The 13,291-nt window shown below is 38.2% G+C and overlaps 1 protein-coding gene across 1 annotated transcript; it reads left to right on the forward strand.

Annotated features, from left to right (window-relative positions):
• The first annotated feature begins 3,674 nt into the window (after window positions 1–3,674).
• Window positions 3,675–12,945, forward strand: LOC121888390 (aminoacyl tRNA synthase complex-interacting multifunctional protein 1-like). The gene is made up of 4 exons (XM_042399863.1): window positions 3,675–4,130; window positions 7,427–7,635; window positions 10,443–10,611; window positions 11,624–12,945. Exons 1-4 carry the CDS (start codon window positions 3,722–3,724, stop codon window positions 11,788–11,790), a joined length of 954 nt encoding a protein of 317 aa, XP_042255797.1. The 5' UTR covers window positions 3,675–3,721; the 3' UTR covers window positions 11,791–12,945.
• The last annotated feature ends 346 nt before the right edge of the window (window positions 12,946–13,291 follow it).

A 13,291-nucleotide genomic window follows, 5' to 3' on the forward strand; every position in this document is an offset into this window, starting at 1 on the left:
ACTTTAATAGAAAACAAAGAATTGGAACATTTATGTAGCAACGATGTAATAACAGTTTAATTCTTTATACATAAATGTAGATATTTGATTTTCAGCTTTTGAAAATGATTTGAATTATTCAACTTTATTTTTTTCATATTAATTTTTATAAGTTACAGCTGCTTGGATCACTTCCAGTGGTTGAATGCAATTAAGTACATTTACTCAAGTACTGTACTTCAGTAGAAAGAGGTACTTGTACTTTACTTGAGTATTTCCATTTTACGCTAGGTTGTATTTCTACTCTGCTACATTTCAGAGAAAATTGTTGTAAATTTTACTCCACTACGTTTATTTGCCACTTATAGTTACTATTTATTTTTCAGTGAAGATTTTACATAAAATAATATATTTTAATATTCGAACTGTTGTTTAAATTGTCTGTTGCAGTCCTTGTTCTCTGACATCATCGCCAAAAACAATAATAATGCACGTGCCTTGTTTGCTACTGTCAACAGGCTAACAAACCCACATGTGTCAGTTGCCCCTGAGTTTCTATCCATCAGGGCCTGCGATGAATTTATTGCCTTCTTCACTGACAAAATTCAGAAAATTAGACAAGCAATCAGTGCTTCCATATCAGGTGCAGGGTACGTGTTGTCCCTGTGTCCACTTAAAATCAATTCAAATAGCATGACACAATTTAATCCAATCAACCACAAAAACTTGAAGGACATTATACAACATCTGAAATCCTCCTCCTGCTGCCTTGATATTCTGCCTGCCGGCTTTTTCAAAAATGTTTTTAATTGCATGGCCTCAGATCTTCTACAAAGTGTCCACACGTCTCTTCTTTTGGGTTTCTTCCCACAGGCCTTGAAAACTGCAGTCATCAAACCACTCTGAAAATAGAGCAATCTAGACACATCACTAATGAGGAACTATAGGCCCATATCAAACCTCCCGTTTTTAAGTAAAATCATTGAAAAAGCTGTTTGTCAACAACTGAACAATTTGTTGGGACTAAACAATTGTTTAGGTGTCTTCCAAAGGATTTCGACCACACCACAGCACTGAGACTGCTCTTGTTAAGGTCTTCAGTGACATCCACTTAAACACAGACAGTGGCAGAATTTCAGTATTAATATTACTGGATCTCTGCTGCATTCGACACAGTTGACCACAACATATTACTAGACCAACTGAGAAACTGGGTGGGACTTTCTGGCACAGTACTAAACTGGTTTGAATGCTATTTAAAGGACAAGGACTACTTTGTGTCTATAGGTAATTACATATCTGAGTGGACAAAAATTACATGCGGAGTTCCCCAAGGCTCCATTCTGGGGCCTCTTCTGTAAGTGCATTGAACAAATCAGTGACTGGATGTTTCAGAATTTTCTTCAATTTAAGAAAGATAAAACTGAAGTAATTGTTTTTGGAGCAAAGGAAGAACAATTAAAAGTTAGCACTCGGCTTTAATCAATAATGTTAAAAACCACAAACCAGGCCAGAAATCATGGTGTAGTCATGGACTCAGACCTGAATTTCAGCAGCCACATTAAGACAATTACAGAGTCAGCTTACTATCATCATAAGAATATATCAACAATTAAAGGACTTAAGTCTCAGCAGAATTTGGAAAAACTTGTCCATGCGTTTATCTTCAGTAGACTCAACTACTGTAATGCTGTCTTCACAGGTCTCCCTAAAAAAATTGATCAGACAGCTGCAGCTGATTCAGAACGCTGCTGCTTGAGTCCTCACTAAGACCAAGAAAATGGATCATATCACTCCAGTTCTCAGATCTTTACACTGGCTTCCTGTCTGTCAAAGAATTGATTTTAAAATACTACTGTTGGATTATAAAGCACTGAATGGTTTAGGGCCAAAATACATTTATGATCTGCTGCTACATTATGAACCATCCAGACCTCTCAGGTCTGCTTCCTGTTCTCAGAGGCAAAAACTAAACATGGAGAAACAGCGTTCAGTGTTTATGCTCAACATATCTGGAACAAACTCCCAGAACACTGCAGATCTTCTGCAACTGTCAGTTCATTTAACAGCGGAAGACTTTTCTGTTTGCTGCTGCCTTTGATTTAATCAAAAAAACAAAGGTTTTTGATTCATTTCTTACATTGCACTGTAACTTTTATTTTGTTTTGTCTGCCTTATTCTATTTTAGCTTATTTTTATTTCCAATTTAACATTTTTAATTGTATTTAAATGTCTTTTTATATTGCCTTGTGTTGTTTTGACATTCTGTCTTGATGCCTTTTATGTAACACTTTGATTTGCCTTGTTGAAAATGTGCTATTCAAATAAACTTGCCTTGCCTTGTTCTTTTCTTTGTTTATTAATTTGTAATGCACTTTGTGTGAAAGGTGCTATGTAAATAGTTTATTATTATTATTACCATTAAAAAACATGATACACATGCTATATGATATACTACCATACTTTTACTTAAGTAACCTTTTGAATTCAGGACTTTTACTTGTAATGGAGTGTTTTAGACCACAGTATGAATCTGAATACTTCTTCGACCACTGATCATTTCCTCTATGTTTTATACAGATGATTTTATGTTGTTTTTGAAAGAAAGTTCAACATGTTTTTTTAAACTATATGAAGATCTAAGGTTTTCTTTTTCTGTTAAAACAGTAAAAGAACTGATGTTGGGTGAAGAAGTTTTCAGTTCCTTTTTTGAAAGTAAAAATACCAATGCAGCAATGTAAAAATACTCCATCACAGGTAAAATGACTGCATGAAATATCCTATTTCAGTAAAAGTACATAAGTATCAGCAGCAAAATGTAGTTAAAGTATTGCAGTAAAAGTACTCGTTTCATTCCTCTGACTGATATATTATTATATATGACATCATTAGATTATTAATACTGAAGCATCCGTGTGTAAGCAGCATGTTACTGTTGTAGCTGCTGGAGGTGGAATTAGTTTGAACTACTTTATATACAGTTAGCTAGTTTAGTCCAGTGGTTCCTTACCTAGGGGTCGGGCCCCTCCAAAGGGTCACCAGATAAATCTGAGGTGTCATGAAATGATTAATGGGCGAGGAAGGAAGAAAAAAACAAAATTCAGATACACAAATCAGTTTTCAGTTTTTGGACTTTTTCTCTAATCTTTGATTTTTGGTGAAATATTGGATCATTTGAACATTTATTGAAATGAAACCATGTGAGAAGTTTAGAGGGAAAAATCACTATTTGGTGGAGCTGTTAACAACTCATAGACATCTGAAATGTGACCCCAACTACACACTGCTTTTTGTAAGATGTCAAAAGCCAAAAAGGTTGGAAAACACTGCTTTCATTTTTAACAATGTGTTGTATTTTAAAAGCTTGTTTTATTATCCATTGTGTCAAATCTTCATCTGAAAAGTAACTAAAGCTGTCAAATAAATGTAGTGGAGTAGAAAGTACAATATTTCCCTCTGAAATGTGGTGGAGTGGAAGTATAAAGAGCCTTAAAATTGAAATACTCGAGTAAAGTACAAGTACCTCAACATTGTACTTAAGTATAGTACTTGAGTAAATGTATTTATTCTCCACCTCTGCTGATTGCAAAGGCAGTTATGTGTTCCTACATAGACTACAGGTATCGTGATTGCAGTAATGTATTTTAAATCCTGTGGAGGGCAGCAATGTACCCGGCAGCGTTTAAACCGCCAGAAACCAAATACGAGGAAGAACAGGAGGAAGATTGGAGCACAAGGATCGATGGAAGATGCAACCTCTCCAAACATATGCGAGAGAATGGGTCGCGGCGAGGAGCTCAGTGATTTTCAGCGTGGTACTGTCGTAGGATGCCACCTGTGCAAAAAGTCGGTCCGTGAGATTTCAGCCCTGTTAAACCTGCCGCGGTCCACTGTGAGCTCCGTTATCTTGAAGTGGAAACGCGGAGGAATAACGACGGCTCTGCCCCGGAGCGGCCGACCACACAAGCTGAAAGAGGAGGACCGTCAAGTGCTGGAGCAGATCGCGGTGGAGAAGTGTTTGCCCTCGGTAGATGCTCTCACTACCGAGTTTCAGAGCGCGTCTGGAGCCGACGTCAGCTCCAGGACCGTCCGCCGGGAGCTGCGTGAGATGGGTTTCCGCGGCCGAGTATCCACGTACAACAAGCCTGCAGGTGGGTTCAGATGGTTTGGGAATGAGAGCTCCAATCACATATGGGTGTAGTTTGAGACATGCACCAACGTTACACCTCTATGTGATTGCTTTGCATCTTTTTCTTGGTGCTCTCCCCTCCAAGTTACTGCTGTAACAGCCTCCAACCCCTCTGGAAAGGCTTTCCACTGGATTTTGGGACTTAATTTGCTCCCATTCAACCACGAGACTATTAAAGGACAGGTTTACAGTTTTTAAAGTCTGTCTTAAAACATAAGTCACGTGTACATATAAACACTGAAAGAGGTTTTCCTCTCTGTAATCATTCCTCCTGTTCATACTGGCTATTAAAAGATCCCATTCAAATGTATTTTCAATGATGGGGGGCCAAAATTCACAGTGTGTCCACACATTTTGTGCAAAAATGCATGTAAAAGTTTATCTGGAGCTTATATGAGGCTTCAGCAGTCAGAGTTAGTCATATCATATAACAGTGGATATCTGCTACATTTACAGACTTTTTAGCATCAAATTCCCTCTTTGTGTTTCCCTGTTGAGCTGCGGTGGAAGAATAGTAACAAAAATAGGGACTTTGGCACTAAAAAGACTGTAATGTTAAAAGATATCCACTTGATTTGATTAATTTGGACGCTGAAGCTTCATATCAGCTTCAGATAAACTTTTAAATACATTTTTGCACAGAAGGAGAACTGTGGATTTTGGCCCCCATCACTTACATTGTAAGTGCATTACGAAGGGATCATCTAATGGTCAGCATGAACAGGAGGAATGATTTTGAGGAAGAAAAACCTATTTCAATGTTTATTTGGGCACTTTACTGTTGTTTTAAGACAGACTTGAAAAATTGTGCACCCGCCCTTTAATAATATCAGTGGTGAGGTTTGGTCACTGGCTCGCAGTCAGTGTTCCAGTTCATCACAAAGGTGTTTAATGAGATTGAATTGAAGTTATTTTTATAGACCCGGTTTTGTGCACAGAGGTTTTGACATGTTGAAACAGGAAAGAGTCTTTCCTCAACTGTTGTCACAAAGTTGGAAACACACTATTGTTTAAAATGTTGCCCCTATTTTCTGGCAGCAAGACAGTTCAACAACACCGTGCTTTTCCAAAGGAAAGAGGCATTTTATGGACACTAGGCAGGAAAATTCTTGTTAATGTTGATTTTAAAAGTTGAAATTGAAAGATCACTTTGGAGACACTGAGTGACAAAAACAATCTCACCACAAGATCCAGTCAGTATCTGATCTGGAGTTTTAGATTGAAACACACAATTTTCATCAGCACATGTAAAATATGAAGATCTACATCTAAGCTTAACTCCAGAAACATCGACTCAGTTTAGCTGTTTTGACTCTGATGAAGACACAGTAGTGGTGAAACACTGGTCCGTTTGCACAATTAAAGGCTGCAAATCCATCAGTGTGCTCCGGTCTTTTCTCATCTCAAATCAACTCAGTCAACTGTGTGTGCATATTTTGTGTGTGTCAAGGTCAAGAATGTTCTTTTAATCTTGACTTTTAATTTGATGTTGCTTGTTACAGCCGTATAAACCTGTCAGGAGGATCCAGGACAAAAAAAACCCCAGCCTACCTCTGTGCATTGTGAATGTACCAACCAGTACTCTAATATGGGAATAATATTATCTCACACAAAGGTTTCTGTTTGTCAGTTTGATGTAGTCTGGACCTCAAATGTATGAACCTATAACATGTGAGCATACTATAAACAAAAATAGTAGTCTTAAAATTAGATTTTGACATAGAGCCTCTCTGTAAACCAGGGTCAGGGCACAACATGAGCTAATATACAGAACCGTCCTTTGTTGATATATTTTGTTCTTTATTGGTATCATAACCTACTGACATGCAGTGAACATGTGACTTTTAGGCCAGTTGCCCACATTGTCTGCTTGGCATTAAAATTTCATAGCCAGTGGTGTGTTTAAAGTATTTTTTTTCTCCAAGAATGTGTGTTTCCCCTCACCTTAACCTCAACCCAACCTTAACCAATAACCCCACTCAGTCATCTCTGTGATGCAACTTAACCCACGCTTTAACCACAACAATGGGGCACAGAAAACACAATATGAAGGAGAAACTGACTTACACAAGACTAGGCCTGCACCTAGTGATCACGATTTCTTAAAACCCGAGGTGACTTCTTCAGATTGTTTTTGTCCGACCAACAGTTTAAAATCCAAAGAGATTCAATTTATTATCACATAGGACAAAGAAAAGCAGCAAAGCTTCACATTTAAGAAGATGGAAACATGTAATGTTTGTCATTTTTGCTTGAAAAAATGACTTAAATGATTAATCGATTACCAAAATAGTTTGATTATTTTTCAGCTAAGCAATTAGTTGTTTCAGCTCTACACAAGATCTAAGGTGGTTCGGGGTTTTTTTTGAGTTTTAACTTTTTGGACACAATTGTTTCATTTTCCAAGGTTTCCCAAGGTGATTTTGCCAAGCAGTGCTCATATTTTCCCATAAGCATGAACGAGGTTTTGATGAGCAATTTGCACTCAAGTTCAAGCAGAAATATCAGACACCGTTAGTTGCGGAAATGACACAATTACAACTGTGTACCCTCACGATACCCCCAATGGCTATAAATGAATCCATACCATGGGCTACGGCGAGAATAACTAGAAAAACTAGGAGAAAGACAAACATTTCTTTCACTCCTTGCTTTCCTGTATATCTACAGAAAACTCAGTTTCACTCCAAAACCATGAGCGTTAATATGCTGCCTCCACTCTTCTGGGAAAGCTTTCCACAGGATTTTGGAGCCTGGTTGTGATGATTTGCTTCCCTTCAGCCAAAAAAAGCATTTATGAGGTCAGACACTGATTTTGGGCAATATGGCCTGGCTCGCAGTCGGCATTCCAAATCAAAGCTGTTGGCTGTTAGAGTTGAGGTCAGAGCTCTGTGCAGGCCAGTCAAGTCAAGGACTTCCCCATTAAACTGAGAAAAAACGTCTCTAATGGTCCTTGCTTTGTGCACACATGGGCAATGTCAGGTTGAAACAGAAAAGGCTGTAAGAAAACTGTTGATGCAAAGTTGGAAGCAGCATTACATATAATATGTACATCTAGTATTATAGAAAACTCTCACAGAGGCCTCTCTTCAACAATCCCCTCCCCAATAATTGATTTTTCCCCAATAATTGTACATTCATTTACGTAGAGCATAATTAAAAGCAAAAAAATGCAACAATGACAAATTATGTTGAGGCTCAATCCACAGTGTGTTTCTGTACATGAGAAGTATAACAGCATTAGCCTTTCTTTGCCAGGAAGAGAGAAAGCAGAGAAGAAGCAGGCAGCCGTCAGCCAAGATGAAGCCCAAGTGGACGTGTCTCGTCTGGACCTGCGTGTTGGACGTATAATCAAAGCCCTGCAGCTTCCAGAGACTGACAGTCTGTACATGGAGGAGGTCGATGTTGGAGAGGCTTCTCCAAGGACGGTGGTCAGCGAACTGGTCAAGCATGTACCCGTAGACCAGGTACAGTATTACTCTTGTCATTTGTGTAATGGGATTAAGGAGTTTCTGGAAAATAATTTGGTTTTTAGATATGATTAATAGGACTTCAGCTAACAATTATTTTAGATGAACAATCTTTATGATTGTTTTGCCTGAAAATTATGAACAATGATCATTGCAATTTCCCAGATGCCAAGATGACATATCCAAACTGCTTATTTTGTCAAACTAATAGTCCAAAACCCAAATCTGTTCCATAAACAATGATAGAAAAAGAATAAAAGCAGAAAATACTCATATTTAAGAAGCAGGTACTAGCAAATATATGGCTTGAAAAGTGACAGTTAATGGATCATCAAAATATTTGCAGATTAATTTTCTGTCAGTCGATTAATCGTTTCAGCTCTTATAATTAACAGAAGTTAGGTTGCAGAACTTGTAATTGTTAAACTTGGCAAGCTTATAAGAATGTGTGTGTACGGGTTCATAAACATTTATTGATTTCACGTGTGTCGTATTGCTACTGTGTTTATAAGGTGGGATGGAAAAAAAAACAACTTTACTGTTAGAAACCAGTTCCCTTATATTCCCTAGAAAATGTGAAAAATATCCGTCCACAATTTCTTAAAGCCAAGGTGCGTCTTCAGATTGCTTGTTTTGTCCGACTAACACCATAATGATGTTTGATAAACGTTTTGGAGGTTGGTACAAGCAAATGTTTGACTCAAACAATTAATCAACTATCACAATTGTTGCAGATTCATTTTCCTTTTGTTTCAGCTCTACAGTGTTGTATGCTTGTGTGTGTTTATATATGTGTGTATATATATATATATATATATGTATGTATGTATGTATGTATGTATGTATGTATAAGGATTTGTAAGTCAATTTAAAGTGACTCAACTTTTTTGTTGGTCATTCTCAGACTTTTCTTACAAATTTAGCTTCAATAACCTATAAATGATTAGTTCCTTGTGTCTGACTAAACTGCTGTTCGCTTTGCTTTTTCATTAATTTTTTATTTGTTCCTGAAGCAAACAAAGTTAAATGTGGTATTTTCATCTAAATTAATCACCAATTTAATGGTCGAGTGTATTTCTGAGTTTATCTCTTCGTACATGTAAAGGAGATAAGGGAGCCTGTTTATATTACTGTACATAGACAGTGTACACACGGCCAAACATGGGGACAGCTGAACATTGCACCCATATGTGAATGTTGACCATCTCATTTCAAGACCATGAGTATTAATATGCTGCTATAACAGCCTCCTCTCTTTTGGGAAGGCTTTCTATTAAATTTTGGAACCAGCCTGTAAGGATTTTCTCCCATTCAGCCTCCAGAGCTTTAGTGAGCTCCAGCTCTGATTTTAGGCCCGACTCACTGTCAGGATTCCAGTTCATCCCAAAGGGGTCCAGTGGGATTGAGGTCAGTGCTCCGTGCAGGCAGGCTCTTTTGTACACAGGGAATTACATGATAAAATAGGAAAAAGCCTTCTCCGCACCTGTTGCCACAAAGTTGGAAGCACACTGTTGATTAAAATATCATTGTATGCTGTTGCAGTAATATACCCCTTAATGTAACAAGGGGGCTTACTCCAAAACTAGGAAAAAAAGCCATATAGTGAATCATTTAAATAGAAACGTATGCCTGCACAACCTTGTAAGATTTTGCCATAAAAGCTGTAAAACCTTAGGAAAATGTTTGGAAAAGGGGCAACCTCTCTATGCACAAAGACAAATATAAGAAATCAGCTTATTAAACTGCTGACAGTGTTACAGTTATGACATATAGTAGTACAGCCTTAATAAGTGCTTTGTGACTGCAGCTGGAAATACAAAGCAGACCCCTCTTGTTACTGCTGCCTTTTGTCTGGTTTGTGCCCCTTAATTCCAATTACAATAAATCTTAATGTTACAGAACACATATTTATCATTGTATGCTGTAATATTAAGATTTCCTGTCTGAATTTTAGACAACTGTGTGCCTCCAGCTTTGCAGCAACAGTTTGGCGAAGATCCTTTCCTGTTTCAACATGACGATGACCCCCTTTCACAAAGGAAAGCCCACAAAGAAACGGTTTTAAAGTTTAGTGTGGAAAATTTGACTTGACAGTACAGAGTCCTGACCTAAAGCGCCTATAAATCTAAAATGAAATTCTTATTTGACTTTCTTTTTATATGAGCCGTTATTAATTTCTGTCAAGCTAGAAGGAAATACATAATGTGTTTTATGGAAATACTCTATAACTGCCTATTATAGAAGGATAAATATTAGGCACCGTTTAGAAATACTACTACCCTGATAATAGAGAGTAACAGTGTTTACAGCACACATAAAATATTGCTATGTTAAACAGTCTGTTCTGTAAATATTGTCACTGCCTAGAGATGAAACATGAAGAGTAATAATACTTTACCACCAAAACAATCAACAATGACAACATGAGTGATTTTAGAGTCTTACAACAAACATATACAGTGTAATCATAAAAGGATGAGCTTCAAGGGTTGTTATTACTATTTACTAAGATCTGGCATACATCATCTCATGAAATGCTGGATTTCTTCTTCTCCCTCTGGGCTTCTGTTTTGCGACACATTTAAAAGGCAAACAAACCACAGACCCTCGGACAGTAATTTTAAATTAAGGGATTAGAATTGGCTTTATTGTTCATATTGGATAATGAATTTTTCATGTACCCAAACTGACCACATCAATTGAAGGTTATTTTTTTCCTTAATGTAAATTGGGTATAATTAGTTTGTCTTCTCTATTATTTTGGTTGTAAAAAAAATGTATTTTATCTTCTGTCCCCCATGCAGATGCAGAACCGCATGGCAGTTCTGCTATGCAACATGAAGCCAGTCAAGATTGGAGGAGTTGAGTCCCAGGCTATGGTCATGTGTGCCAGCTCACCAGACAAAGTCGAAATCCTTGATCCTCCAAGTGGAGCAGCTCCAGGGGACAGAGTCACTTTCCAGGGCTTTCCAGGTACTATTACCTGAATACTCTACCTCCAAACACAGATTAATCATTAGCATAAAACTGTTACAACATTTTCCATTTAACCGGACACAAGGGATACTCACCAATAAGTGCGTTGTCAATGATTGTCGCTGAGTTGAGCCTACTAAAGGAACTTTTTCTTTCTTTGAAATTTCCAAAATTCCACTTGCATGGCCCCTTGATGCCCTTTTACACTGTGTGATTTTGGACTGTCCCAGATAAAACTTGACAGTTGCGACAGAAATCTGTCAATCAGAAATGGTGGTCCCATATCACACTGTGACCCAACCAAAGGCGGCAAGCGTCAATCAATGGCAATCAAGTCAAAGTAACTGCTGCTACAAGCCACAAACCAACCAATCAGAATACAACATGAAATGACAAAGTACACTGGCGGGCTGCCATTATGCTAATTGTGAGCATCCCTGGATGCATAGAGGAGGCAGTGCTATGACCAAAACTTTTTGTTTTGCAACATTTTCAAAGCCTGAGACGGGTGCAGATGGATGATACAAGTTCATGACATGTCTCTGCTTGCGTCAGTTTATTCTGTTTACACCAGGTGTTCATCACACATCACATCACACAAGCCATTTCCTGTTTAAAAAAAAGACAATGCCCCCTGTGTACAAAACAAGACCCATAAAGAAAAGGTCTTTCCTCAATCCCATCAAACACCTTTGTGATGATTTGGAATGCCAATTGTGAGCCAGACTTTATTGCCAAACCTCACCGCCGACCTCACTGATCTCCTGCAGCTGAATGGGAGCAAATCCCTGCAGCCAGTTTTCCATAATCTTGTGAAAAGCCTTTCCAGAAGATTGGAAGCTATTACAGCAACATATTACTACCCACAGCTTTGGTGTTTAAGTAGGTTATGTGAGGACACCAAGAAAAAGTTATAGTATCTGGCCTTGATCCATAAATCCTGCATATGTTGATATTTACTTAAGAACAGAGGAGGTTCTAATGTATCAAACTGACTTCCTTATTGCAGGTGAACCAGACAAAGAGCTGAACCCCAAAAAGAAGGTGTGGGAGCAGGTTCAGCCAGATTTACGCACGGACGGCCAGTGTGTCGCAACCTACAAGGGAGCTGCCTTTGAAGTCGTCAGCAAGGGAGTGTGCAAAGCCCAAACCATGAACAACAGTGAAATCAAATAAATGAACGGAGCTGCTTGAAATAGCTCAACGCAAATCCCTGCAGCCGGACAGGTTCCAAAATGTTGTGGAAAGCCTTCCCAGAAGAGTGGAGGCTGCTACTGCAGCAGAAGGGGGGCAACTCTGTATTAATGCTCGTGGTTTTGGAATGACACGTCCAACAACCACAAGGGTGTCGTGTTTGAGTGTACACATACTTTTGGAGTGTAAGCAAAGTGAAATGATAACAGTATGTTGCCCTCTGTTGGACAGATATGAACAATACTGCCGCACCATTTTTATGAAAAGCTGTAGTTCTGTATTTGGACAGAGGATGGCACTACAGTACCCATGATGATGTAAAGCATGTGGGTTTGAGAACATACAGGAGTACAGTCACACCCAGAGACTGGTAGTCATACCTAGCATGGGAAAATGAAAAAGGGAAATTCTTGCAGAAGAATTTGATTGGGGAATGTTTAAAATATAAATGCTTATTCCCATGACGCCTCAGCAGTCATTTCCACAGAACAGTAGATGAAATTCCACAGTGCAGAAGTCCCTTTTTGAGAACAGAAACACTAAAAGGTCGCTGGTTTATTTTACAGTATGAAAACGAGTTAAAAATGAGTCACAGCATGGAGATGACCTCAGAATTAGTTTTGTTAGTTTTGCCTTAATTATATGTTCTTCAGAAACTGCAACTCCATTGTTCTGATGCTTGATGCTGGCAAATGATAGCAAATGAGTCAGTGTATTATTTATCAGTATGCACAGCCTTTGAACTGTTTTTTGTTTTTTTTTGAAGGGTGTAATCTATCTAATGCATTATTATATCTAAGATCCAGACAATGTTCTCCTCAACAATCCTGCATTTCTTTATCTGCAGTGTTCCAGGAAATTAAAAACGGACAGTTCTGAATCGATCATTTGGACGTTCAATGAACGTTTATTTATTGTCTCTTCACCCAAGACGTTTGCATCGTATGCAGCTGTTGTAGATCGTTAGTCTGCTCTTAAGATACTGTTACAGCTTAGTTGAACCTTAACTTTTATATTTCTATGTTTCTGTCTCATCTTCCTTTCATGATTGCGTATAACTGTCTTCTTAGGAAGGTTAAAAAGAGTGATCCTACAAAAAGCAAAGAATAAACCAACACTTCTTGGTGTTTAAACAAACTGTCTTTTTTTGCTTCTCTTGGGCGGAGAGGGAAAGTAAAGTCCATAAAAGACGAACATGCAGTGTTCTTCTTCCCTTTTCAAAGGAAGAACTGAACCTGCATGTAAAGAATGGGGATGTGATTCAGGAACTAAGAAATGGAACTGAATGTCTGAGATACACTCAGCACATGAGGGCTGATAAGGAAAACTTTTCATAGACAAAAAATATTTTTCCTTACTATATCCAACTTTAAGCTGGCGTTTAGCTAGAACAGAAAGCTAGAAATCTTTACTGGATGCTACCAGAAGAAAATCCAGTTTACAAGTTTCTCAAAAAGGAGGACATATCCCTCTTACTGTGAAG

The sequence above is a fragment of the Thunnus maccoyii genome, chromosome 2 (assembly GCF_910596095.1).
Source record: "Thunnus maccoyii chromosome 2, fThuMac1.1, whole genome shotgun sequence".
NCBI lineage: Eukaryota > Metazoa > Chordata > Actinopteri > Scombriformes > Scombridae > Thunnus > Thunnus maccoyii.